The sequence below is a fragment of the Dendropsophus ebraccatus genome, chromosome 5, assembly GCF_027789765.1.
Source record: "Dendropsophus ebraccatus isolate aDenEbr1 chromosome 5, aDenEbr1.pat, whole genome shotgun sequence".
In the NCBI taxonomy this organism is placed as follows: Eukaryota; Metazoa; Chordata; class Amphibia; order Anura; family Hylidae; genus Dendropsophus; species Dendropsophus ebraccatus.
In genome coordinates this window covers 7,394,332-7,418,580 of record NC_091458.1, presented here as the reverse complement: position 1 = coordinate 7,418,580, position 24,249 = coordinate 7,394,332, and the positions used below count along the sequence as shown (strand labels likewise).

At 48.8% G+C, this 24,249-nt stretch overlaps 2 protein-coding genes across 8 annotated transcripts in view; one reads left to right on the top strand and one right to left on the bottom strand.

Moving 5' to 3' along the window:
* Window positions 1-14,132, top strand: part of NUMA1 (nuclear mitotic apparatus protein 1) — a 51,064-nt gene extending 36,932 nt beyond the window's left edge. For 6 of the 7 annotated variants that reach the window (XM_069969414.1, XM_069969417.1, XM_069969415.1 and 3 more), the window contains exons 16-26: window positions 4-72; window positions 6,015-6,125; window positions 7,439-7,669; window positions 7,938-8,113; window positions 8,270-8,522; window positions 9,326-9,614; window positions 9,914-10,050; window positions 10,232-10,468; window positions 10,625-10,729; window positions 11,161-11,382; window positions 12,188-14,132. In XM_069969414.1, the coding sequence (XP_069825515.1) occupies window positions 4-72; window positions 6,015-6,125; window positions 7,439-7,669; window positions 7,938-8,113; window positions 8,270-8,522; window positions 9,326-9,614; window positions 9,914-10,050; window positions 10,232-10,468; window positions 10,625-10,729; window positions 11,161-11,382; window positions 12,188-12,217 (1,860 nt within the window). In that variant the 3' untranslated portion in view covers window positions 12,218-14,132. The remainder of the gene's footprint in view (window positions 1-3; window positions 73-6,014; window positions 6,126-7,438; window positions 7,670-7,937; window positions 8,114-8,269; window positions 8,523-9,325; window positions 9,615-9,913; window positions 10,051-10,231; window positions 10,469-10,624; window positions 10,730-11,160; window positions 11,383-12,187) is intronic. The other variant, XM_069969420.1, reaches the window with a different exon arrangement.
* Window positions 14,133-14,672: 540 nt separating this feature from the next.
* IL18BP (interleukin 18 binding protein) lies at window positions 14,673-22,170 on the bottom strand. Its single transcript, XM_069971901.1, has 5 exons — window positions 22,128-22,170; window positions 18,452-18,523; window positions 15,562-15,618; window positions 15,353-15,482; window positions 14,673-15,254 (listed from the first exon to the last, which is right to left on the bottom strand). The coding sequence occupies exons 1-5, from the start codon at window positions 22,168-22,170 to the stop codon at window positions 15,047-15,049; spliced, it is 510 nt and encodes a 169-aa protein (XP_069828002.1). The 3' UTR covers window positions 14,673-15,046.
* Window positions 22,171-24,249: the final 2,079 nt, after the last annotated feature.

Below are 24,249 nucleotides of genomic sequence, written 5' to 3'. Positions count from 1 at the left end.
CAGGTTCGTGATCTGAATAAGCAGATAAAGGAGCAGGAGAAGACGATCCGGAGCCAGCAGCAGAAATTGAAGGTACGGGGAACCTGTCTCGTGTCTATGGGTGGGAGTGGCTACCAAGGTGAATATACCCTATGCAATATGCCATGACTAAGGATTGATATTCTGAAACGCATTGGTGGTTTTTGCATAGATGTACTGGTTTTAATTCATGTTCATCTGTGGAGCGGGACATCTTCATTTTACCCTAACGCCCTATGACAGCACCCCTGGAGAGGACCTCCCACCGCAGGACAGGAAACCTGAGAATATAAAAGCTTGACACACCTCTCCAGACCTCAGTTCAGGTTTCCTGTCCTAGCGGATGGGAGGTCTAAGAAGATTCTCCTGTGTGAGCAGAAGAAAGAAGTTTGACACCAGTCAGGCCACAGGTCCTCCATCTGCTTTTGCACAGTGAGGCTCCCTGCAGGCATAAGTCTCCCCCTGGGAGCAGCCTGGAAGTCTGGCGGGGGGACTCACCGGATGGCCGCACGGCACTGGGCCGTGGGACCGCGCCATGATCTCCGATGGGGTAGCGTGGTCTCGCGGTAGAACGCCGGCATCAGTGAGCGTCTGCTTCCGGTTTCCCCGAGCGTATGACGTCAGAACGCACGGCAGCGTGCGCGTGCCTGCTGACATCCGGCGCTTCCGGATGACGACACGGCCGGGTCGCGTCATTTCCGTCGCGTCGCCTGGGAATTTCCTATTTGAAGCCCCAGCTGCTATGATCGGCGTCTGAAGCCTCTTGCGTCCTGAGGCACTGAGACTCCCACCAGCCGGCCCTACTACTACACAGAAATGTCTGCTGGTACACCTCCTGCAGTAATGTCGGAACCTCCAGGAGGGGATAAAGGACGCCATGATCGCTCTGAAAGGGGTGAAAAGAGAAGCTCAAAGACCTCTAGTCCGGTACCAGTGAAGACCAGGGTTTGGTGAGAGGTCCTTTATCCTTATGTTTATTTTAACTGAGTATTTGTTTGCTGTTTGTATTTTAGAAATCAACACCAACCTCTAAGTCCTCCAGTAAATCATCTGAGAGGCATCACCGCAAAGTATGTGGTGAATGCAAGAAGGAGCTTAAGGAGGATTATAATAGATCTGTATGCCCTGCATGTATTGATAAATTTGTGGCACAAGAATCTTCCGCGCTGGCAAATAGCATTAAGCAAATGGTGAGGGATGAGATTAAATCATCCCTTAGTCACCTTAACCTAACCCCCCAACAAGAAATACCTGGTCCCTCTGGTACTCAGGTTTACTCTAACCCTGCTGCAGCTATTACCTGGGTAGACGTGGAGGAGGGAGAAGTAGAGCAACAGGGGGAAGAAGAGGAGGAAGTAGAAGAGAAAACTACTACTAGTAATACGTTATGCCCTGTAGATGATATGGATCAGTTTATTAAAGTAATTAGGCAGTCCCTGAACATAGAAGAAGTCACACAGCTTAAATCAGCAGAGGATGCCTTATATGAAGGTTTAGAGCCTAAGAAGATCCGCACATTCTCCCTCCATACAAGCATTAAAGCCCTCATAAATAAAGAGTGGGAGAACCCGGATAGGAAATTTTTTATTCCTCGGGTCTTTAAAAGGAAATATCCTTTTGAAGAAGCTGACTGCAAGACATGGGATAGAGCACCTGCAGTGGAAGCTCCTGTGGCTTAGATTGCCAAGAAAAACAGCCTGCCATTCGAGGACTTAGGGTCCCTATCAGACCCCATGGATTGTAAGGCCGACCACTTCAACCGCAAAACATGGGAAGCGTCCACTTTTGCCTTAAGAACTAATGTGGCAGCAACATGTGTGGCCAGATCCTTGAGGTTGTGGTTGGGGGACCTAAAGACTCAGCTGGTTAATGAGAATGTCCCTGCTAGAATCTTGGAAGATTTACCCGTTCTATCCAAAGCGGACGATTTTTTTGGCAGATGCTTCAGTGGATTCATTGAAGATGTTAGCCAGAGCAGCAGCCCTATCTAATTCAGCCAGGCGAGCGATATGGCTGAAACCATGGAAAGGTGACATAGCCTCTAAGGGTAAACTATGCGCAATCCCTTGCAATGGCGAATCACTGTTCGGCCCAATTCTTGACACTCTGCTAGAAAAAGCATCTGAAAAAAAGAAACAGTTTCCAGGCCAACAAAAATCTCAAGAGCCGGCACAGGGGAAAAGAACCTTTCGACCTAGACAGGACAGCAGCAAGAGATTTAGGGTCTCCGGGAAAGGGAAGGGATTCCTTTTCTCAGGTAAAGACAAACCCAAAGATTCCCATAGACATTCATCCGGTGGGGGGACGTCTGTCCCTTTTTCTCCCAGCCTGGAGGGAAATTTCCTCCAGTCCCTGGGTGTTAAGTACCTTAGCTTGGGGACTGCTGCTGGAGTTTGTCAGCACTCCCCCGGACAGATACCTCCCACCAGACTAATGTCAGACTGGGATAAACAGATAGCACTAGAAGAGGAAGTACTCTCTTTAGTAGACAAAAATGTTATAATCCCAGTCCCTGTGAATCAAGAGGGAAAGGGATTTTATTCCCCACTGTTTTTAGTAAAGAAACCAAACGGCACCTATCGGGTCATCATCAATTTAAAGAGTCTCAGGGCCACATGTTATCATCCGGCGAAAGGATGATTTTCGGCGGAAAGTGTCAATTTGCGTATTTTTTTATACGCAAATTGCCGATCTGCGAATAAAATATTAGCAAATCGGCACTTTCCGCCGAGTACGCCAGGGGGGCGTGTAGTGGGCAGAACGGAGGGCGCGGACTCAGAGTCTGCGCGATTTACCATCCTTTCCGCCCAAATGTACGCCGAAAACCTACTCCAGTCCTCTGCTGGCGTAGGTTTTCGGCGGTGCGCATCGGCGCGCACGGGATTTATGTAAAGGCAGTCCGCCTCTACATAAATCCCCGTAGCGCCGGAGCTGCGGGGGCATTTATAAGTCCGGCGTAAAAAACGCCGGACTTAATAAATGCCCCCCTCAATGTCCACTTAAAATACAAAAAGTTTCGTATGAAGACTCTCAAATCAGCCATCCATCTTCTCTATCAAGGGTGCCTGATGGCATCGGTGGATTTAGAGGATGCATACTATCATATCCCTATCCATCCATCCATCGCATCAGAAGTTCCTGAGGCTAGCAGTAAACATCAAGGGGCAATGGTGTCACTTTCAGTACAAAGTCCTCCCGTTTGGGGCATCTCAGGCCCCCAGAGTGTTCACAAAAGTAGTGGCAGACATGGCGGCCTTCATCAGGACCAAGGATATAGTTCTCATTCCATACTTGGACGACTTCCTTCTAGTGGCGGATACTACTCAATCCCTACTTCTCCATCTAGAACAGGCTTTAGATATGATAAAATATCTAGGCTGGAACATCAACCTAAAGAAGTCCAATCTGACTCCATCTCCCCGCTGCATTTTTCTAGGATACCTATTGGATTCAACAGTTCAGATGACCTTTCTGCCGGAAATTAAGAAACTGGTAATCATGGACAGAGTTCAGACCCTGTTTTGGACCTTCAAGCCATCCTTGAGAGAGGCTATGTCGGTCTTAGGACTTTTAACATCATGTATACCAGCGGTAAGATGGGCACAAGCCAGGTCCAGAGACCTACAACAGAATATCCTGACGTCTTGGAGCAGAACCAGGGAGACCCTAGACCGCCCCTTTCTCCTGTCTTCCAAAGCCAGATTGTCCCTCCGGTGGTGGTTAAACCTAGACAATCTCTCTTCAGGGATCCATTGGTCTCCTCACCCAATTGTGAGAATCACAACAGATGCCAGCCCATGGGGGTGGGGAGCTCACATGGACAACCAAAATCGGCAGGGGTGTTGGAACTTACAAACTTACAAACCAAACAAAGCTCTTGAAATTACAAGGAATTACTGGCGATACAACTAGCTCTGGAGAACTTTCAACCTCAAATCAAACACAAACGTGGTAGTTTATTCGGACAACACAACCGCAGTGTCTTATGTGAACCGAGAGGGGGACACCAGGTCCCAGACACTCTTGAATCTGTCCTATCAAATTTTTTCCTTTGCAGAAATAAACTTGTCATCACTAGCAGCAGTCCATCTGAAGGGAAAGGAGAACAGAGTTGCAGATTTTCTCAGCAGAATACAGCCAAAGCAGACGGAGTGGTCTCTGAACGAACAGATATTCCGCCTAATTCTAAAAAGGTACGGCACACCATCAATAGATCTATTTGCAACAAGAGGAAACCGAAAACTAAACAGGTTCTGTTCGTTGAACCCTTGGGACAACCCGAAAAGGTAGACTCTTTCTCCCTCAATTGGGGGAAGGAGAAAGGTTACGCCTTCCCTCCATTCTGCCTGATCCCGAAAATCATCAAGAAAATCCGGGAAGACAGGGCGACAATACTCCTCATAGCTCCATTTTGGCCCGGAAGGCCATGGATTACCAAGGCCAAGGAAAATGTCAGTGAGTCAACCCTGGGTACTCCCGGACATCAAAGATCTTCTGTCGCAGGGCCCAGTGGTACACCTGGACACTCCGAATCTACACTTGACGGCCTGGATGCTGAGCGGAGCATCCTAAAGAGAAGGGGATTCTCTGACAGTATAATCAATACACTCCTGGCAAGTAGGAAGGACATTACATCTAACATCTATTTTCGAGTCTGGCGTGCCTTCCTGAGGTTCTCTAAAGGTAAGCAGGATCCTTTAGACAAGTGCTCAGCTTCCTGCAGGCCGGTCTAGAGATGAACTTAAGTCCGAGTACGCTGAAAGTTCAGGTCTCCGCTTTGAGCTCTTTCCTAAATTTTAAATTAGCAGATAATACCTTAGTAAAGAGGTTTATAACAGCGGCCTCTCGTCTCAATCCACCCAAAAAAGATATTGGTGCCTCAATGGGACTTAAACCTAGTCCTGGATGCCCTAACGGTGACTCCCTTTGAGCCCATAGACGATATCTCAATCAAGATGCTCACAATCAAAATGGCGTTCCTTTTGGCAATAACAACTGCTAGGAGAGTAGGAGAAATACAAGCGTTATCTGCTCATCCTCCATATACACAGATCCTTGATGACAGAGTAATTATGAGAACGCTCCCTACCTTTCTCCCGAAAGTAGTTTCAGAATTTCATAAAAATCAGGAGATTATTTTGCCATCCTTCTGTAACAATCCTAAAAACCAGAAGGAAGCCACTTTCCATACTCTGGATGTAAGGAGATGCTTGTTGAAATACCTTGATAAAACAAAGGAGTTTAGGTCTGCTGAAAAATTGTTAGTTCAATTCTCAGGACCCAATAAGGGTAAAGCAGCTTCCAAAGCTTCTGTTAGTAGATGGATAAAACAATCAATCTCACTAGCCTATACTAGTAAGAATAAAGATCCCCCTCCATTCTTCACAGCTCATTCTACTAGGTCAATGGCAATATCCTGGGCTGAGAGGGCTGAAGCTACCCTAGATCAGATTTGTAAAGCCGCCACCTGGGGCTCGGTTCACACTTTCTTTAAGCACTACAGAGTACAGTTAAGGCCAATATCTGATTTATCCTTTGACCGGAAAGTCCTTTCGGCAGTAGTCCCCCCCCCCCCCCCCCCCACCCCCCCCCTAATTTAGTTATTAGCTCCTATTCTAATTCTCCAGGGGTGCTGTCATAGGGCGGTAGGGTAAAGACACGATTACTTACGGGTAATCTTGTTTTCGGTAGCCCATGACAGCACTCCTCATGCATACCCTACCATATATATATATATATATATATTATAGACCGAATGTTGCCTAGATATTGTTTACCTTTCCTTATTATTACCTATGTTGGTTTTTTCCTTTTACCTCCGTTGGAGTACTTTTATTTGAACTGAGGTCTGGAGAGGTGTGTCAAGCTTTTATATTTTCAGGTTTCCTGTCCTGCGGTGGGAGGTCCTCTCCAGGGGTGCTGTCATGGCCTACCGAAAACAAGATTACCCGTAAGTAATCGTGTCTTTTCCTTCACAATTTTTACTTTGTTCCCAGCAGCGAGACAGTGAAGCCCATGATGAGGTGGAGAAGACCCAGAAGAAGGTGTCTGAGCTGGAGGCACAGCTGGAGAAGCAGGTCCAGGCGGTGGAGCACTACAAGGCCCAGGTCAGCCTGTCCCCAGGGTACTATTCCACGGAACGATAATCGGCCGAATCAGCCCTATCCAGCCGATTATTGCTCTGTGTAATAAACACAACGATCAGCCGTCATCGGCTGATCTTTGATATAGGTTTGGACCTATAATTGTTGGGCACCGACCGTGCATCGATACGTGTTACAGCGGTGCGCGGACGGTGGCTGACAATTTGCAAAGTGCATACATTACCTATCCATGGTCCAGGGCTTCTCTTGTGCTCTGCTTCTCCCCGGGTCTCGAGCCCGGCAGCTTCAGAGTGGCCTGTCTTAGCTGAAAGGCCGCTCAGCCAATGACTGGCTGGGACCTCCGCAGCTAGTGATTGGCTGAGTGGCCTGTCAGCTAAGGCAGGCCACTCTGAAGCTGCTGGGCTCGGGACCCGGGGAGAAGCAGAGCACAAGGGGAGCACTGCAGCCTGGACAAGTAATGTATACAGTTTAAGCAAGGGCTGCAAGGACTTCGGTATCGGTGTCCATGCAACCCTTGTTAAACGATTATCTGGCCGTGTAATAGACCCAGTAAACAAGTGATGATCTAGCAGATCGGCCTCGTTTCCAGTTATCAGGCCATGTACCCTTACTTACATATAGATCTTTAATAGGCCTGAGGATGGCGCTATAGTGAATGCTAGTCCTCACTGTGATGTACATAGTCTTCTCATAGAAATGGAGCAGATTTGTCTTTATACCAATCCCAAAAGTTGTGACTCGATTGCAAAGTCCCGTACAGGCTGCAACCCCATCACAACCCCTAGGGGGCCACATATAGATACATAGCATGAGTGTGTCCCCACTGTATTGTTATCCTTGTACAACACCACTCAGGCTGTTTCCTGAGGGAAAGGTGAGGCAGGCCGCCTCCATTGAATGCCAATGGTCCGGGGATGTATCGTCGCTCTGCTTGGTACTTTACAGTAGTGTTTGAGCAGTGTTACAGAGAGCCAAACTTCACAGAGGAAAGACTAAAGGGGTTGTTCACCCCCAAATTTTTTTCCTTTCAAATAAACTGGTGCCAGAGATTTGTAATTTACTTCTATGTAAACCTCTCCTGCTCTCCAGGCTGAAAACAATACACCACTTCCTGCATTTTTTTTTTAAATAGAAGTAAATTACAAATCTATATAACTTTCTGCCACCAGTCAGAACTGTAGTCAGGCCCTGCCCGGCCTTAGGTTCTCAGTAGAATAACAAGTTTTAGTTTTTGTGTTCATTACCGGACTGGAAATAAAGCCTTAAAAATTGGACACTTCTCCCGCGTTATATACATTGTAAGAAAACATTTTCAGATGGAGAAAGCGAAGCTTCACTACGATGCCAAGAAGCAGCAGAGCCAGCAGCTGAGCGACGATCTGCAGAGTGTCAGCCGGGAGCAGGAGAAGCTGCGCAAGGAGAACGCCGAGCTGAAGGGGGAAGCCGAGCGGCTGAACAAGGAGCTGCAGCTGTCACTGCTCCAGACCAAGGAGGCCGAGCAGAACTGCAAGAGCCTGAGCAGCCAGGTGCGGAGCCTGGAGGCCCAGGTGAGGACACTACAGCATTGTGTATCTACAGAACGGATGGCGAACCCCATCCCTGATCTACAGCACCCATGTAGATCTGCCCCTGCCCTGCGTGGAGGCTGTTCCCACATGTGGTACACCAGATCCCCGCCAACCCCCTCCCCCCGCTCCTCTTTGTATAATAGCAGTAGTATGGCAGGACCGCTGCTTTGCTGAGGGGTCACATACTCTGGAGCTGGAGCTTTTCCTCGTCTTTGGGTAATCCCCCATGACTCCCTTCATCCCTTAGGTGGAGTACGCAGATCGACAGCTACGTGAGCTAGGGAAGTTCCAGGTCTCCACCGATGCCATGAAGAGCCGGGAGACCTTGTGTCCGCCACGAGTGACTCGAAGCCATGCGGATGTCAGTATAGACAGCCTGGACATGAGCGAGGAAGAGGGGGAGAGCCCCATGAACTCCACCAGGTAACAGTCTATTCCCATCACTGATAACAGTATTGGGGGCATAGGATAAGGCTGTCACTGTGTTAGGTATTAGTGTTCTGCAGCTGGAGGCCCCCTGCACTGGGGATCAGTGCTGTGACCACCATACCAAGCTAATCTCTCACCTTTACTTTATAGGAAGAATGGACGATCCCATCAGGAACCATCAACATCCACCGCCAAATCGGGCAGCCCGGCTTCATCATCCAACCGTCTCCCCAGGAAAGTGGAGTCCTTGGAAAGCCTCTACTTCACCCCGATCCCCAACCGGGCAAAGTCCAAGCTGGACAGCAGCATTGGCTCCATCGGCGACCTGTCTCTAGATTCTACCAAGAAAACCCGATCAGCTCGAAGACGGACTACACAGGTCATCAACATTACTATGACCAAGGTGAGATGGGGCGCGAGGCTAGGGCCGGCCATCTTCTCTATAGTCCCCATGCTGAAGGGGATTTCCTGCCCCTGGGACCCTCAGTTACTTTAAGAACAGGGGTCCTCATAGTATGGAGGTGGGTATGACCACTACGTGCGGGGGGACCAGACTGCCTGGTTAGTTATGTGTGGTGGGGGGTTAGATGTGCATAGTGGAGGTAGAAGTCCTTGCAATATAATAGTGGGGAGCAGCAGCATGTGCAGAGTGTCTCCTGCTAGAGGAGCAGCATTGTGTGCAGCATATCTCTGACTGGCTGAAGAAGCAGCATTGTGTGCAGCATATCTCTGACTGGCTGAAGAAGCAGCATTGTGTGCAGCATATCTCTGACTGGCTGGAGGAGCAGCATTGTGTGCAGCATATCTGTCTGGCTGGAGGAGCAGCATTGTGTGCAGCATCCCTTGCTATGAGACTAAGGGCCCTATTACACAGGACGATTATCGTGCGAAAAATTTCCAATTTAAACTATAATCGTTCTGTGTAATTGCAGGCAACGATCGAGAAATCGTTCGTATGTCGTTGATTTTAGATCTGAACCTAAAATTATCGTTAATCATTCGCTGTAATTCCACGTTCGTTCGCTCAAGTTCTTCATTTTTTCACTGATCGTTCAGTGTAATAACGCAAAAACGATCGCAATAACGACCATCGTTCTGTGTAATCTGGTGCAATCGTTTGCAATTGTTTAGTTAGTCGTTAATCGTTAAAAATCGCTCTGTGTAATAGGACCCTTAACCATGTTATGTTTGTTTCTTGCCACACAGAGAACCAAGGAGGAAGTGGAGCCAGAGCCAGAAAGCGCCAACACCTCCTTCTACAGCCTGCGCTCTGCCCCCTCACACCAGAGTCTACACCAGCCTCAGAACACCCGCCGCAGAGGGAGACCCCAGCCTGCCACCTCCGCTCCTGCCCTCACCAGCCTCCCCTCTCTGGAGTCACTGGTGAAACCGGAGCAGACGTCATCTGATGACAGCCTGAACAACTCTGTGCTGATGAGTCTGCCCGGCTATAGGCCCAACACCCGCAGCTCTTCCCGGCTCTCCCAGGCTGGAGGTTAGTGCCAGATGCAGGTACAGAGCCTGTCCAGATGCTTCTCCATCACAGACAGTAGTGATGCTACAGCAGTGTACATGATGGGGGGGGGGGGGGCGCATAGCCGCTGTGTCAGGTCTTGTGGGGACCAGGAGTGTTGACATGGTGATCTGCGTGGCAATTCATTCTCCGATCACAACATAGGACCATTTTTTGGGATCCGCTTTATTCAGCGGGTGAAATTTTTAAATTTCGCAGCTGGATTATTGCCCTATGACCTCACTCCTGACCCTTCACATTGTTCTGTATCTCACTTCCAGGTCGGAACAGCTTCTACATGAACACGTGCCAGGATGAGCCCGACCCGCAGGAAGACTGGACTAGAATTGCAGAACTGCAGCAGCGGAATCGGGCCTGTCTTCCCCACCTCAAGACCAGCTACCCGTTAGAGTCTAGGGTAGGTGTATTGTGTAGTGACCTCCCTGTCTGTGCCATCAAATCTAGAACGTTTGCGTGGTTAGAGAGACTGGTAAAGGACCCAGTGTTCTGTGTAGAAGACTTTGCTGCCAGATACACAAGTGACATAAGAGTCGGGGAAGGATCCTTCAGTTTAATTCACGTCTGCTTCTATGTTACAGCCGTCCCTCCTGACTTCCACCATAACAGATGAAGAGATCAGGACTGGGGACCCCAAGGAGACACTGCGACGAGCCACACTACTGCCCTCGCAGATCCAGGAGTCCATGCAGAGCACGCGGAGGCTGACTATGGCCTCCACTGGGAGCGAGCACTCGATGGGAGCAGGTGGGATCACAACCCGGCAGCAGAGGAAGCGGGTGTCAACGGAATCTCATTATGGAGCAGACACTCCAGAGGTGAGGAGGGACCGGATCTGGGGTTGAAGGGATGTTCTAGGTTGTTCAGAACTTCAGCACTTGTTGTAGGTTGTCCGCTCTCGCTACCTATATTTCAGTTCAATAAGGTTTCTCCTTTTTATTTTTTTTTATTTTTTTCCCTTCTTCTCTTGACAGTCTAAGAAATCTGCCAGTTGTTTCCCACGACCAATGACCCCAAAAGACAAACCCGAGACGCGCAAAATGTCTGCTGCTGAAAGCAAAGCCAGCATCAGCCAGCAGGTAAGAGGCCAGGGTCATAAGCGTCCAGTGAGTATGGCAGCTTCCCGATGGCTAATCTTCAAGTATGTTAGATTCTTTGGTAGCAGCTCATTGCCTCATCTGTCAGTACCTCATACCCCCTCCATACATTGTGAGCACTCTGAGCTGAGTCCGGGAGAGGAGAGAGCCTTCTGCCACATGTTCATCTAGCGTATGTGTATGACCTGCTGTGGGGGAGTATGCAGTGGACTGTGAATTTATCCAAGGGTTGTCCTATTGGCCGAGCATCTTTATAGCTTTTAGATTAACAGCATAGTGTACCTTAGTGTAGGTTTCCATTGAAAACAATAGGAATGTAATAGAGAGGTGATTCTGTGGTGTGTGGAGTCAGGCTTCCCGATGGCTTTAGGTTGGCATCATTCTTATGTTTCCTTCCTTCCCTCCTCCACCAGTCGCAGACCAGTCGTCGCCAATCCATGGCCTTTAACATTCTCAATACTCCCAAGAAGTTGGGGAGCACTCTACTTAAAAGGGGTCTAAACAAGAAGTCCACACCCAAGTCTACACCCCAGGGACGTGGCGGCACCAGCAAATCCCCGCGCCTCTCCATCCGCAAATCCCCCAGCAGGAAGTCCCCACGGGGGTCCACAGCAAAGTCTCCGAAGACCAGCAAGGTGAGTGCTCCCAGTACAGCACAGGATGGTCTGGTGGGATCCGCTGGAGGCGTGTGTCCCTTTGACAGTCGCTCTTGTGTGCTTAACAAAGCAATGCTGTGCAGAATAACAGCAATGCTGCTATAAAGATTTATTCTGTCATCCTTCATTACACATTATATTATATCCCATCCATCACTACAGATTATATTATATAATCTGGAGAGTAATAGGTTAGGGACCCCCATTATAGTGTGTTTTGGTTGCAGTGTATGGGGGGGGGGGGGTTACCCCTCCGCCATATGCCTTGCCTGCTCAGTTGGGGTTTAATACTTGTGAGTTTTCCCCTGTATAGGTGGCACAGGATCTTCATGTCCAGGTAAGTGATGGGTGAGGTGAAGGTTTGGTGCACATGACGCTGAGGTTTGAGCTCTTCTATATGACGCCATATTGGTACCTGACTACACTGATCATCCATTTCCTGCATATAATATTACACACTCATTCACATGATCGGGTGACTGTAACCTAAGGTGATGTTGAAGGGCAGGGGGACGTCTATATGTGATATAGTGGCAGCACGGCATAGCAGAGCTCATTGTGCTCCTACAGTCACATCACACACCGATGTGTCCGGCCTCTGGGTCTTACAGAACAGGCCAGGTGTCTTCCTGGGTTCTCCGTATAGTCTGTGTCTCTCACACCTATCCAGCATGTAGTCACTAGTCTGTACCGCCGGCAGCCATGATGGGAGTTGTAGTTCTGCCTGATCTGCCGCCAACCTTTTCTTCTCCTCTACTAATGCTCCAATCTTTTTATTTTTTAGTTTTTTGAGAGGAACCAGAAAAAGAAGTAATCGTCTTTCTCCGGAGGAGGCAGCTTTATTCTCTATGGACATTGCTGGGTCGGGATTGGGCCCGGCGTGGAGTTTCTGGGCTTCGCGGACTTGTATGTAGAGGGGATGTGACCCTGCACGCTCTGCACTCCATATCATTGGGCGGCCTGAGGTCTGTGCTTTATGGCTGACCATGATGCTGGGTGGGGGAGGGGGGTCTCGTCCAGAGATGATCTGTAATCTCTGCTTGCATTTCATGCTCTCGCCTCTTATGTACCACAGGCGGTTTTATTTTACCCGGCGGATTCAATGACAAACTCTTTTAGTGCCTTATTGCTGTGGCTCTGTAATTTAGCAGGTTTTTTTTTTTAATTTATTAAAAATGTTTCTGCCTATGGGGTTCCTCTGTCTACACATAGAAAACAGGAGAATAACCAGCAGGATCTGTCACCAGCAGCTTGTTACCCCACTATGCCCCCTACCTGTCATTGATCACCCCCCTCCCCTTCGTTATATCACCCCTCTATACACATCTATGAGCCGTCCCCGGAGCCTTTTATGTTGTATATAACTTTCTACGCTTTTTTATGTTATAATGTGACTGCGGGCGGAGATAGCAAACGAGGCATAGCCCGTCTCCCCCCACTGCTGTACCCCCTGCTCCCCTCCCAACCACTGCTGTACCCCCAGTTCCCCTCACATCTCCCCCCCGTCTCTCCCTCCGCTATACCCCCAGCTCTCCTCACATCTCCCCCCCCCCCCCCCCCTCGTCTCCCACCCACCGCTGTACCCCCAGCTCCCCTCACATCTCCCACCCACCGCTGTACCCCCAGCTCCCCTCACATCTCCCACCCACCGCTGTACCCTTAGCTCCTCTCACATTCTGGGTTATTAAATCATGTATTTATCTCCAGTTATGCGTTATATTCTAGTCACCTCCAGAGCTGCGTTCAGTTACTTTGTCTTCTATCCACGGATTATGGGACCCCTGTTAGTTCAGTTTCTGTACTCTGCTGCGTTACCACCAAATCATGAGAACATTGCATTGTGGGATTTCTACTGCTGAGGGGCGATGAGCACAAGATGGTTGACTTCACTTCCTCCTTTAAGCTCCTTCCTTATTGCTCTACCCACTAAGCTTAGCCCCGCCTTATCAGTGATCCAGAGGCGATCAGGGGATCTAAAAGTAATACAGGATCCTGCAGACTGGGGGAGAGTTTTTTTTTTTTTTAATTTGCTTTTATACTTCTAGATGCACTGTTTATTGTTGGTTGACCGGCCCTCCATGTCCCCTCCAACCCTCAGTATATGTGTAGCTGGGTGTATACGATCTGTTCTCCCCACTACTGTAGTGAGGACCCGCTATACGTATACTATCAGTACTCCTAGTGAGGACCCTACAGGCTATACATATACTATGAGTACTGCTAGTGAGGGGACCCCCCACACAGGCTATACATATACTATCAGTACTCATAGTGAGGACCCCATAGGCTATATACAGTCAGTACTCATAGTGAGGACCCCCACACACAGGCTATACATATACTATCAGTACTCCTAGTGAGGGGATCCCCCACACAGGCTATACATATACTATCAGTACTCCTAGTGAGGGGATCCCCCACACAGGCTATACATATACTATCAGTACTCATAGTGAGGACCCCATAGGCAGTCAGTACTCATAGTGAGGACCCCTCCTATGGCGGCAGAGCGCGGGGTGGCGGCAGTGGCCTGGTCTGTAGCTTTAGGATCTTGTCTTTTTATACCTATGTATATCCCTTGTGATCACTTTACCCTCCAGTACCGGGGATGAAGTGGAGTGAATGGGATGAAGGCGTCTGGATGATGAGGGTCATAGTCCATCTTGGTGTAATCTCAGATTTGCACTGTTTCCATTTTTATTTTTGTAAATAAAGTTATCCGCTCGTGACCCCGTCGTCTCCACTGTATTTATTTTACCAGGCTGAAGAGGCTTCAGGCCTAGGAGATTACAGCATCTAGTACAATGCTTTATGGCACACTGCTGTACTGTAATAAGATATCAGCCTCTCCTCTTATATAACTGCTGTACTGTAATAAGATATCAGCCTCTCCTCTTATATCACTGCTGTACTGTAATAAGATATCAGCCTCTCCTCTTATATCACTGCTGTACTGTAATAAGATATCAGCCTCTCCTCTTATATCACTGCTGTACTGTAATAAGATATCAGCCTCTCCTCTTATATCACTGCTGTACTGTAATAAGATGTGATGAGTATGTTGGCTGTTGGGGGCGCTGTTGCATACCATGTTGAGGCTGAGGTCTCCATCACTGTTGTATGATGCATGGTGTGGCTCCATCACAAATATATATATAATTTGTGTGATCCTGCCTGACCTGCACTCTGCTGTAGTAGGACAGGACCCCTTATCTTCAGGAGACGATATAACCATATAATGGACGGGGTGAGGACACAAGTAGGAGACACTGGATGCACAGATGTTTATTGAGGTCTCATATACAGATGAGCGCTCTATCCCGACCGCCGCAGTCTCTGATACAGATGAGCGCTCTATCCCGGCCGCCGCAGTCTCTGATACAGATGAGCGCTCTATCCCGGCCGCCGCAGTCTCTGATACAGATGAGCGCTCTATCCCGACCGCCGCAGTCTCTGATACAGAAGAGCGCTCTATCCTGGCCGCCGCAGTCTCTGATACAGATGAGCGCTCTATCCCGGCCGCCGCACTCTCTGATACAGATGAGCGCTCTATCCTGGCCACACACTGGATGTGTTGGTGCTTGCGGTCTTCTCATCACTGATCACCAAAGCTGGACCAGCTGAGCCGCCATATTGGATGCCGTCATTGTTGTCTCTCTGGGTCTCTGTGTTTTCTGAATGTTATTTTGACTCGTTTGTCATCAAGCAGCTTAAACCTTAATCTCTTCTGGTCGCCTCCTGACGGATCCTGCACCACACAGGTAAACGTGTTCCTGAAGTCTTCAGGCTGCAGCGTCCTGAACTCCAGAGTTTGCGTCACCGTAAAGTTTCTCTGGTTGCTGGGTTTTGGTCTGTAAAGTATAGACGCTATGTTACATCCTGTATTTATACTCCGGAGCTGCACTCACTGTTCTGCCTGGAATGTATATCCAGCATAGGATTTACTCACCCTGCAGTCTTCTCGGTCACTCGCCCATCGGGGTACACGTCCTCCACAAATGTTCCGTTCACCAGCCAGTAGACGTTGTGGAACCTCTGGTACGTGGTCTCTGCTGTACATGGAACACTCAGCGCTTCACCTGGAAACAGAAGACAGTCAGTAAGTGAGCGGCCAATAGGGGCGCTGTGTGCACTGTGGGATCTCCCGGGGATACTCACCTTCCCTGCTGATGATTGTAGTGTTTGTGGGGTAGATAATCTTTGGTCTCCGCATGGCTGAAAAATAATAAAAGAAGCTGATGTGACACTGCTGTACACAATGTGTCATATTCTGTATACTACACCATCAGTTATCCATCTATTACTGTGATCATAGCCCCACCTGTGGTGTCCCTCTAGGGGTGTTACTATTGCATACACCCTACACTGCAAAAGTCTGAACTTTTTGTGGTCTTATTATGGTGAAAGTAGTATTGAAAGTTAACCACTAGCTGTCACTGTATTGTGTATTGGTGTATGAAAGCTGCACAGCTGAAGGATCGCAATAGGTTATTGTGTTTGTGTGTACCACAATCTGTAGACCAGTAGGATTTCTGCTTTTTTTCTTTCCTATCACCTCTCTTCTATTGTGCACCCTACACGCTGTAGAGGAAGTTAGTCCCATGGGTGGGGGAGGAGCAAGAGCTTTTTTGTTCGGGACGGTATGGAGGAAGGACGCAAGCTAGAGAGCTCTCCACAGCGGTCCTGTCTGGGCCTTAGCCCTCTGCCAGGTCCCCAAGAGTCAGTCTTAGGACCCTATTCCACAGTAACGATAATCTGCCCGATTCGACCGATTATCGTTCGGTGAAATAGAGAGACTGATCAGCCGCCGATCTTGTCATCAGCTGATCGTTCATTTAGGGCCAGGCCTAAAATCATCGTTCCCCCCCGGACATCGCTACGGTTGAATAGCGGCGGGCGACTGACGATTTGACAAGCAGCAGCAGCATCATACATTACCTGTCCGGTCGGCTTCTCCGCGCTGTCTTCATCCCCGGGTCCCGTGCTTTATCTTCAGAATGGCCGGTCAGCTGACGGAGCGCTCAGCCAATCACAGGCCGGGACCGCCGCGGCCTGTGATTGGCTGAGTGTGGCCTGTCAGCTGACCGGCCATTCTGAAGATAGAGCTTGCGGGACTTGGGGATGAAGACAGCGAGGAGAAGATGACCGGACAGGTAATGTATGATGCTGCAGGGACATCGGTAACGATGTCCTTGCAGCCCTTTCTCAACGATCATCAGGCCGTGGAATAGGCCCAGTCAACGAGCGGCGATCTAGCAGATCGCTGCTCGTTTACATTGTTGATCGGGCCCTCCTCGGCCCGTGGAATAGTACCCTTAGCCAGTGCCCCGCATGGGTAGGATGCAAGACAGTACACTGTTACCAACCTTCTCACAAGTACCCACCCAAAGCACTATGCAGTGTTAAACCTCTTAGGAGAGGACTAGCCAACAGATAACCTCAATCCACGCCTAGGACAAGGAGAAGTCACAGAGCAAGACAGTATCCACTGCAGAGCCAAAGAGCTAGGAACTGATCCGGGTGGAGCAAAGTTGCAGTAAGCCTATGAACTCCCATCTTGCAGTGCGGGTGTCAGTAGGGAACCCTTAGCTGGGGCCTGTGTCACCCATTAGCCCAATGCTAGTGGGCATAAGGTGGTGTGAAGACTAAAGTAAAGGTCAATACACGGGTACAGGTTTTCTTCTACAAGTATCCTATCGTATTCTCCAACATCTCAGCAGAGCACACTACTAAATGGGTTGAGACTCGTACGGCATCCTCCTCTCTGCTACTCTACCTCAACACAACTCTACCGAAACAACTATCTCCTACTCTGCACTTATCTCACAGATCTGGTTGTCTTATGTTCAAGTGTTTATTGGAACTTTATCAAGTGTATATAAGTGTATATCAGAGACCTTCTGTATTACCTGCTGCACATTTACAGGTAGTAAACTAACTCAATGTTATCTCAGTCTGTGATCATTCACCACCACCTGCACAGCATACACACCCCAACCTTGGGACTCTTCCCCTATCTGTGGGTGGTGGGTCCTACTATCCGGGAGGGTCATTACACCGCTCTGGACACCTGTGACTACATCATCTGTGACATTATCCCAAGGGACCTGGTAGCAGCCCGGCAGGACACCGACCACGGGAAAAGGGTATAACCGGCCTTACCGACTAAAAGCAGGTGTACCATCACACCTGTCTGCCCACCTGGCATTAGCGCCACGCGACATAATAAGGTTTGGCTGTATTTCGGTCATCCACCACGGGAGTGGTGTCACACTACAACACCTAGCAAGTGACCGATGACATCACTGATATAATAGCATGACTACAGCCCCGCCCCCTGATGATATCACTGATATAATATCATGATTACAGCCCCGCCCCCCGGATGATATCACTGATACAATAATGTGATCACAGCCCCGCCCCCGGATGACATCACTGATACAATAACGTGATCACAGCCCTGCCCCCCGGATGACATAGCTGATACAATAACGTGATTACAGCCCTGCCTCCCGGATGACATAGCTGATACAATAATGTGATCACAGCCCCGCCCCTGGATGGCATCACTGATACAATTACGTGATCACAGCCCCCCCCCCCCCCCCCCCCGGATGACATCACTGATACAATTACGTGATCACAGCCCCCCCCCCAGATGACATGTGAGATCCACACATCTTATAGTACAGGAACAGCTATTTATCTATTACTGCTTCCAGCCAGCCTGTATATCATGTGTATAGAGAGAGTCACAGCCCCGCCCCCTGGATGACATCACTGAGAGGTAGTGACTGCCCTGCCCTGTGGATGACATCCCCGAGAGGTAGTCACAGCCCCGCCCCCTGGATGACATCACTGAGAGGTAGTGACTGCCCTGCCCTGTGGATGACATCCCCGAGAGGTAGTCACAGCCCCGCCCCCTGGATAACATCGCTCAGAGGTAGTCAGAGCCCCGCCCCCTGGATGACATCACTGCTGTTCTGTACATCATGTTATAGGTTGAGACATCACAATATAATATATGCACTTTGGGGTAACTTACCTGCAGTAACATTGATGAGACTGTAGATCAGAAGAGCAGTAAGTAGAGACAGGCCACCTACCCTGCCCTGACCTGTAAGAACAGAGGCGACATTCAATGGACTCTCCTTGTATATTGGGGCCCTCTCTCTGTGTCTAAGAATGGGGTGACTCTCTAAGAAGGGGACTACGTAAGAGGGGAGTGATTCCCTAAGAAGGGGACTACCTAAGAGGGGGGTGACTCCCTAAGAAGGGGATGGCTACCTAAGTAAGGAACTACCTAAGAAGGGGGTGACTCCCTAAGAAGGGGACTACCTAAGAGGGGAGTGACTCCCTAAGAAGGGGACTACCTAAGAGGGGGGTGACTCCCTAAGAAGGGGACTACCTAAGAAGGGGAATACCTAAGAGGGGGTGACTCCCTAAGAAGGGGACTACCTAAGAGGGGGTGACTCCCTAAGAAGGGGATTACCTAAGAGGGGGTGACTCCCTAAGAAGGGGACTACCTAAGAGGGGGTGACTCCCTAAGAAGGGGACTACCTAAGAGGGGGTGACTCCCTAAGAAGGGGACTACCTAAGAGGGGGTGACTCCCTAAGAAGGGGACTACCTAAGAGGGGGTGACTCCCTAAGAAGGGGACTACCTAAGAGGGGGGTGACTCCCTAAGAAGGGGACTACCTAAGAAGGGGAATACCTAAGAGGGGGTGACTCCCTAAGAAGGGGACTACCTAAGAGGGGGTGACTCCCTAAGAAGGGGACTACCTAAGAGGGGGTGACTCCCTAAGAAGGGGACTACCTAAGAGGGGGTGACTACCTAAGAGGGTGTGGCTCCCTAAGAAGGGGACTACCTAAGAGGGGGGTGACTCTCTAAGAAGGGGACTACCTAAGAGGGGGTGACTCCCTAAGAAGGGGACTACCTAAGAGGGGGTGACTCCCTAAGAAGGGGACTACCTAAGAGGGGGTGACTCCCTAAGAAGGGGACTACCTAAGAGGGGGTGACTCCCTAAGAAGGGGACTACCTAAGAGGGGGTGACTACCTAAGAGGGTGTGGCTCCCTAAGAAGGGGACTACCTAAGAGGGGGTGACTCCCTAAGAAGGGGACTACCTAAGAGGGGGTGACTACCTAAGAGGGTGTTGCTCCCTAAGAAGGGGACTACCTAAGAGGGGGTGACTACCTAAGAGGGTGTGGCTCCCTAAGAAGGGGACTACCTAAGAGGGTGTGGCTCCCTAAGAAGGGGACTACCTAAGAGGGTGTGGCTCCCTAAGAAGGGGACTACCTAAGAGGGGGTGACTCCCTAAGAAGGGGATTACCTAAGAGGGGGTGACTCCCTAAGAAGGGGACTACCTAAGAGGGGGTGACTCCCTAAGAAGGGGACTACCTAAGAGGGGGGGACTCCCTAAGAAGGGGACTACCAAAGAGGGGGGGGACTACCAAAGAGGGGGGGGACTCCCTAAGAAGGGGACTACCTAAGAGGGGGGGGACTCCCTAAGAAGGGGACTACCTAAGAGGGGGTGACTCCCTAAGAAGGGGATTACCTAAGAGGGTGTGGCTCCCTAAAAAGGGGACTACTTGTTCACATTGTCAGGGATTATTTCTCTCTCAAGTATTGCACAGAGTGCTTCTAGCTGACACAAGAACTATTGTACAGCGGTTAGAGAAGTGCCATTAGCCGACGTGCCCACGCTGACCACCCATATACAAGTCACACAACACAAGCCAGGGTGTAAGGCTCCTGACAGCAGTATCCTATGCTGATATAGCAGCTCCTCTGCCTGGTGACCCCTCATCTCACTTTAAAGGGTTCCCCAGCATTAGTAAAACACGTCCACTTTCTTCCAGAGGCAGCACTGCTCTTGTCTCCAGGTTGGGTGCAGGTTTTGCAATTCAGTTCCATTGAAGTGAATGGAGCTTAATTGCAAACCGCACCTGAACTGGAGACAAGAGCGGTGCTGTCTCTGGAAGAAAGTGGTCGTGTTTTTCTAATACTTGAGAACCCCTTTAAGCAGAAGTCTATCTTTAAAGTTACAGAGGCACCAAGTATATATCAACTCAGTCAGAACTGCTACAGCAGGATTTGCCTACAGGACTGACTTAAGGGAAGCTCCGGCAGAACAACTGCGCTGAAAACACTACTGTGAGAGTAAGAGAACTGCCAAGTAAAAGTGTTCATCTGCTTAAAGGGGTATTCTGCTCAGGTAAAATACATGGTGAATCATCCCCCTCCTCCTGGAGACTAACAATTCCTTCCATATTATCCTATCAGTCTCCTTCCCCCAGTTCTCAGCTGCTGCCTTCTGCTGAAGACACAGAAATCTGTGTGTGAGCCTTTCTCTCTGTCTCCCCCTCCTCCCCCCTCCCTTCTGAGACGGATGATGTACACAGTGTCCCTGGCAGGCTGTTTCTGCACTCTGTAATGTAATGAAGGTTAATCTGAACTCAAATTGCTGCTGACCTCGCTGTGATTAATCCACCTGGCATTACAGAGTGCAGATACAGCCAGTCAGGGACTTGTTTACATCAGCCGTTTCAGAAGGGAGGGGGAGACAGAGAGAAAAGCTCACACACAGATGTTTGCGTCTTCAGCAGAAAGCAGCAGCTGAGAACTGGGGGAAGGAGACTGAATAGATAATAACATGTATAAAAGGAATTATCAGTCTCGGGGAGGAGGGGGGGGATTCACTATGTGTTTGGTCACCATCATTTTTTTTCTCTTTCAAATCAACTGGTCCCACCAAGTGCCAGAGATCTGTAATTCACATCTATTAAAAAATCTCCAGTCTTCCAGTACTTCTCAGCTGCTGTATGTCCTGCAGGAAGTGGTGTATTCTCTCTAGTCTGACACAGTGCTCTCTGCTGCCACCTCTGTCCATGTCAGGAACTGTCCAGAGCAGGAGAGGTTTTCTATGGGGATTTGCTGCTGCTCTGAACAGTTCCTGACATGGACAAAGGTGGCAGCAGAGAGCACTGTGTCTGACTGGAAAGAATACATCACTTCCTGCAGGACATACAGCAGCTGATAAGTACTGAAATATTTTTTTTATAGAAGTAATTTACAAATCTCTGCCACTTGCTGGGACAGTTGACAGTTGACTTCGAAGAATTTTTTTTTTTGCTTAACAACCCCTTTAAGTTATACTTTACCTATGAGGGGCTTCTACCGCTCCGAGCCCTGTGACAAGTACCGCAACCCCTGCCCTTGTGAGTACCACCTAGCCCCCTGGGTCACCGCACTGACCCCTCTCCAGATCCCCCACACACGTATCATTTATATCACTGTCACACCCAGAGCTGCGCTCACACTTCTGCAGGTTGCCGGTGACTGATGAGCAGTGGATTGTGGCAGAAAAAGCGAAGCAGCAGGTCACTATTTGAAGGGGTTATCCAACGTGGCCGCTTTCTTCCAGAAACAGCAGCCGTCTTCTTGCCCTCAGCTTGGGTTTAGGTTTTGCAGCTCAGTCCCATTAAAGTGAATGGAGGTGACTTGTAATACCGCACACAGCCTGAGGACAGGGGGGGCGCTGTTATTGTAGGAAAGTAGCCGTGTTCTACCTGATTCTGGATAATCCCTTTTATACCGCACCAGCACTATATAGACTATAGGGGTCGCTGTGGTAGCAGTTCTGGGGGTCTCTCCCCTCTGATATAATGATCCCACCATAATGTCGCCCCCTGGAGTCACCACCAGCCTATTGCAGTCTTACCTTGTGCTGAGCAGAGTCTCGTCCTCCCCGCCGGCAGCTGCATGATGGCACTGACTCAGCCACAGCCAGGCTGTCATTTATAGCAGCAGCGGCGGCTGTCACATGGGGGCGGAGTCATCTCCACCATCATCAGAGGGAAACCCCACACACACTCACACTCACACACTCACACATGTACTCACATACCGCACCTCTGTGCTCACACTGTGACACAGGAGAACCTGGGAGTCTGTGCAAATGGGAAGGAACAGCCACGTGACAGACTTAGATACAGCGCCTCAGCAGAGTGTATCACACCTGACAGGCTTAGATACAGCACCTCAGCAGAGTGTATCACACCTGACAGGCTTAGATACAGCACCTCAGCAGAGTGTATCACACCTGACAGGCTTAGATACAGCACCTCAGCAGAGTGTATCACACCTGACAGGCTTAGATACAGCGCCTCAGCAGTGTGTATCACACCTGACAGGCTTAGATACAGTCTCTGGAGAGTATTTACTCCAGTACAGCTGGAGAGTCTTCAGGTTTCACTTTTATTCTCCTGCCGGGATTCTCGCTTTCCTGTAACCAGACATCATTACTGTACACGGAGACCAACCGGGCCCCACTGCTATAACCTGGGGATCTCACCATTACGTACACACCATGATGCTATAACCTGGGTATATACTGTATATAGTTGTATATGTAAAGCTGGTGTATATAGTTGTATATGTACAGCTGGTATAACCTGGGTATATCCTGTATATAATATATATGTACAGCTGGTATAACCTGGGTTTATACTGTATATAATTATATATGTACAGCTGGTATAACCTGGGATCTCCTGTATATAATATATATGTACAGCTGGTATAACCTGGGTATATACTGTATATAATATATATGTACAGCTGGTATAACCTGGGTATATACTGTATATAATTATATAGGTACAGCTGGTATAACCTGGGTATATCCTGTATATAATATATATGTACAGCTGGTATAACCTGGGTTTATACTGTATATAATTATATATGTACAGCTGGTATAACCTGGGATCTCCTGTATATAATATATATGTACAGCTGGTATAACCTGGGTATATACTGTATATAATATATATGTACAGCTGGTATAACCTGGGTATATACTGTATATAATTATATAGGTACAGCTGGTATAACCTGGGTATATCCTGTATATAATATATATGTACAGCTGGTATAACCTGAGTTTATACTGTATATAATTATATATGTACAGCTGGTATAACCTGGGATCTCCTGTATATAATATATATGTACAGCTGGTATAACCTGGGTATATACTGTATATAATATATATGTACAGCTGGTATAACCTGGGTATATACTGTATATAGTTTAATATGTACAGCTGGTATAACCTGGGTATCTCCTGTATATATTTATATATGTACAGCTGGTATAACCTGGGGATCTCCTGTATATAATTATATATGTATAGCTAGTATAACCTGGGGATCTCCTGTATATAATTATATATGTACAGCTGGTATAACCTGGGTATCTCCTGTATATAGTTATATACACTCACCGGCCACTTTATTAGGTACACCATGCTAGTAACGGGTTGGACCCCCTTTTGCCTTCAGAACTGCCCCAATTCTTGGTGGCATAGATACAACAAGGTGCTGGAAGCTTCCTCAGAGATTTTGGTCCATAGTGACATGATGACATCACACAGTTGCCGCAGATTTGTCGGCTGCACATCCATGATGCCAATCTCCCGTTCCACCACATCCCAAAGATGCTCTATTGGATTGAGATCTGGTGACTGTGGAGGCCATTGGAGTACAGTGACCTCATTGTCATGTTCAAGAAACCAGTCTGAGATGATTCTAGCTTTATGACATGGCGCATTATCCTGCTGAAAGTCGCCATCAGATGTTGGGTCCATTGTGGTCATAAAGGGATGGACATGGTCAGCAACAATACTCAGGTAGGCTGTGGCGTTGCAACGATGCTCAATTGGTACCAAGGGGCCCAAAGAGTGCCAAGAAAATATTCCCCACACCATGACACCACCACCACCAGCCTGAACCGTTGATACAAGGCAGGATGGATCCATGCTTTCATGTTGTTGACGCCAA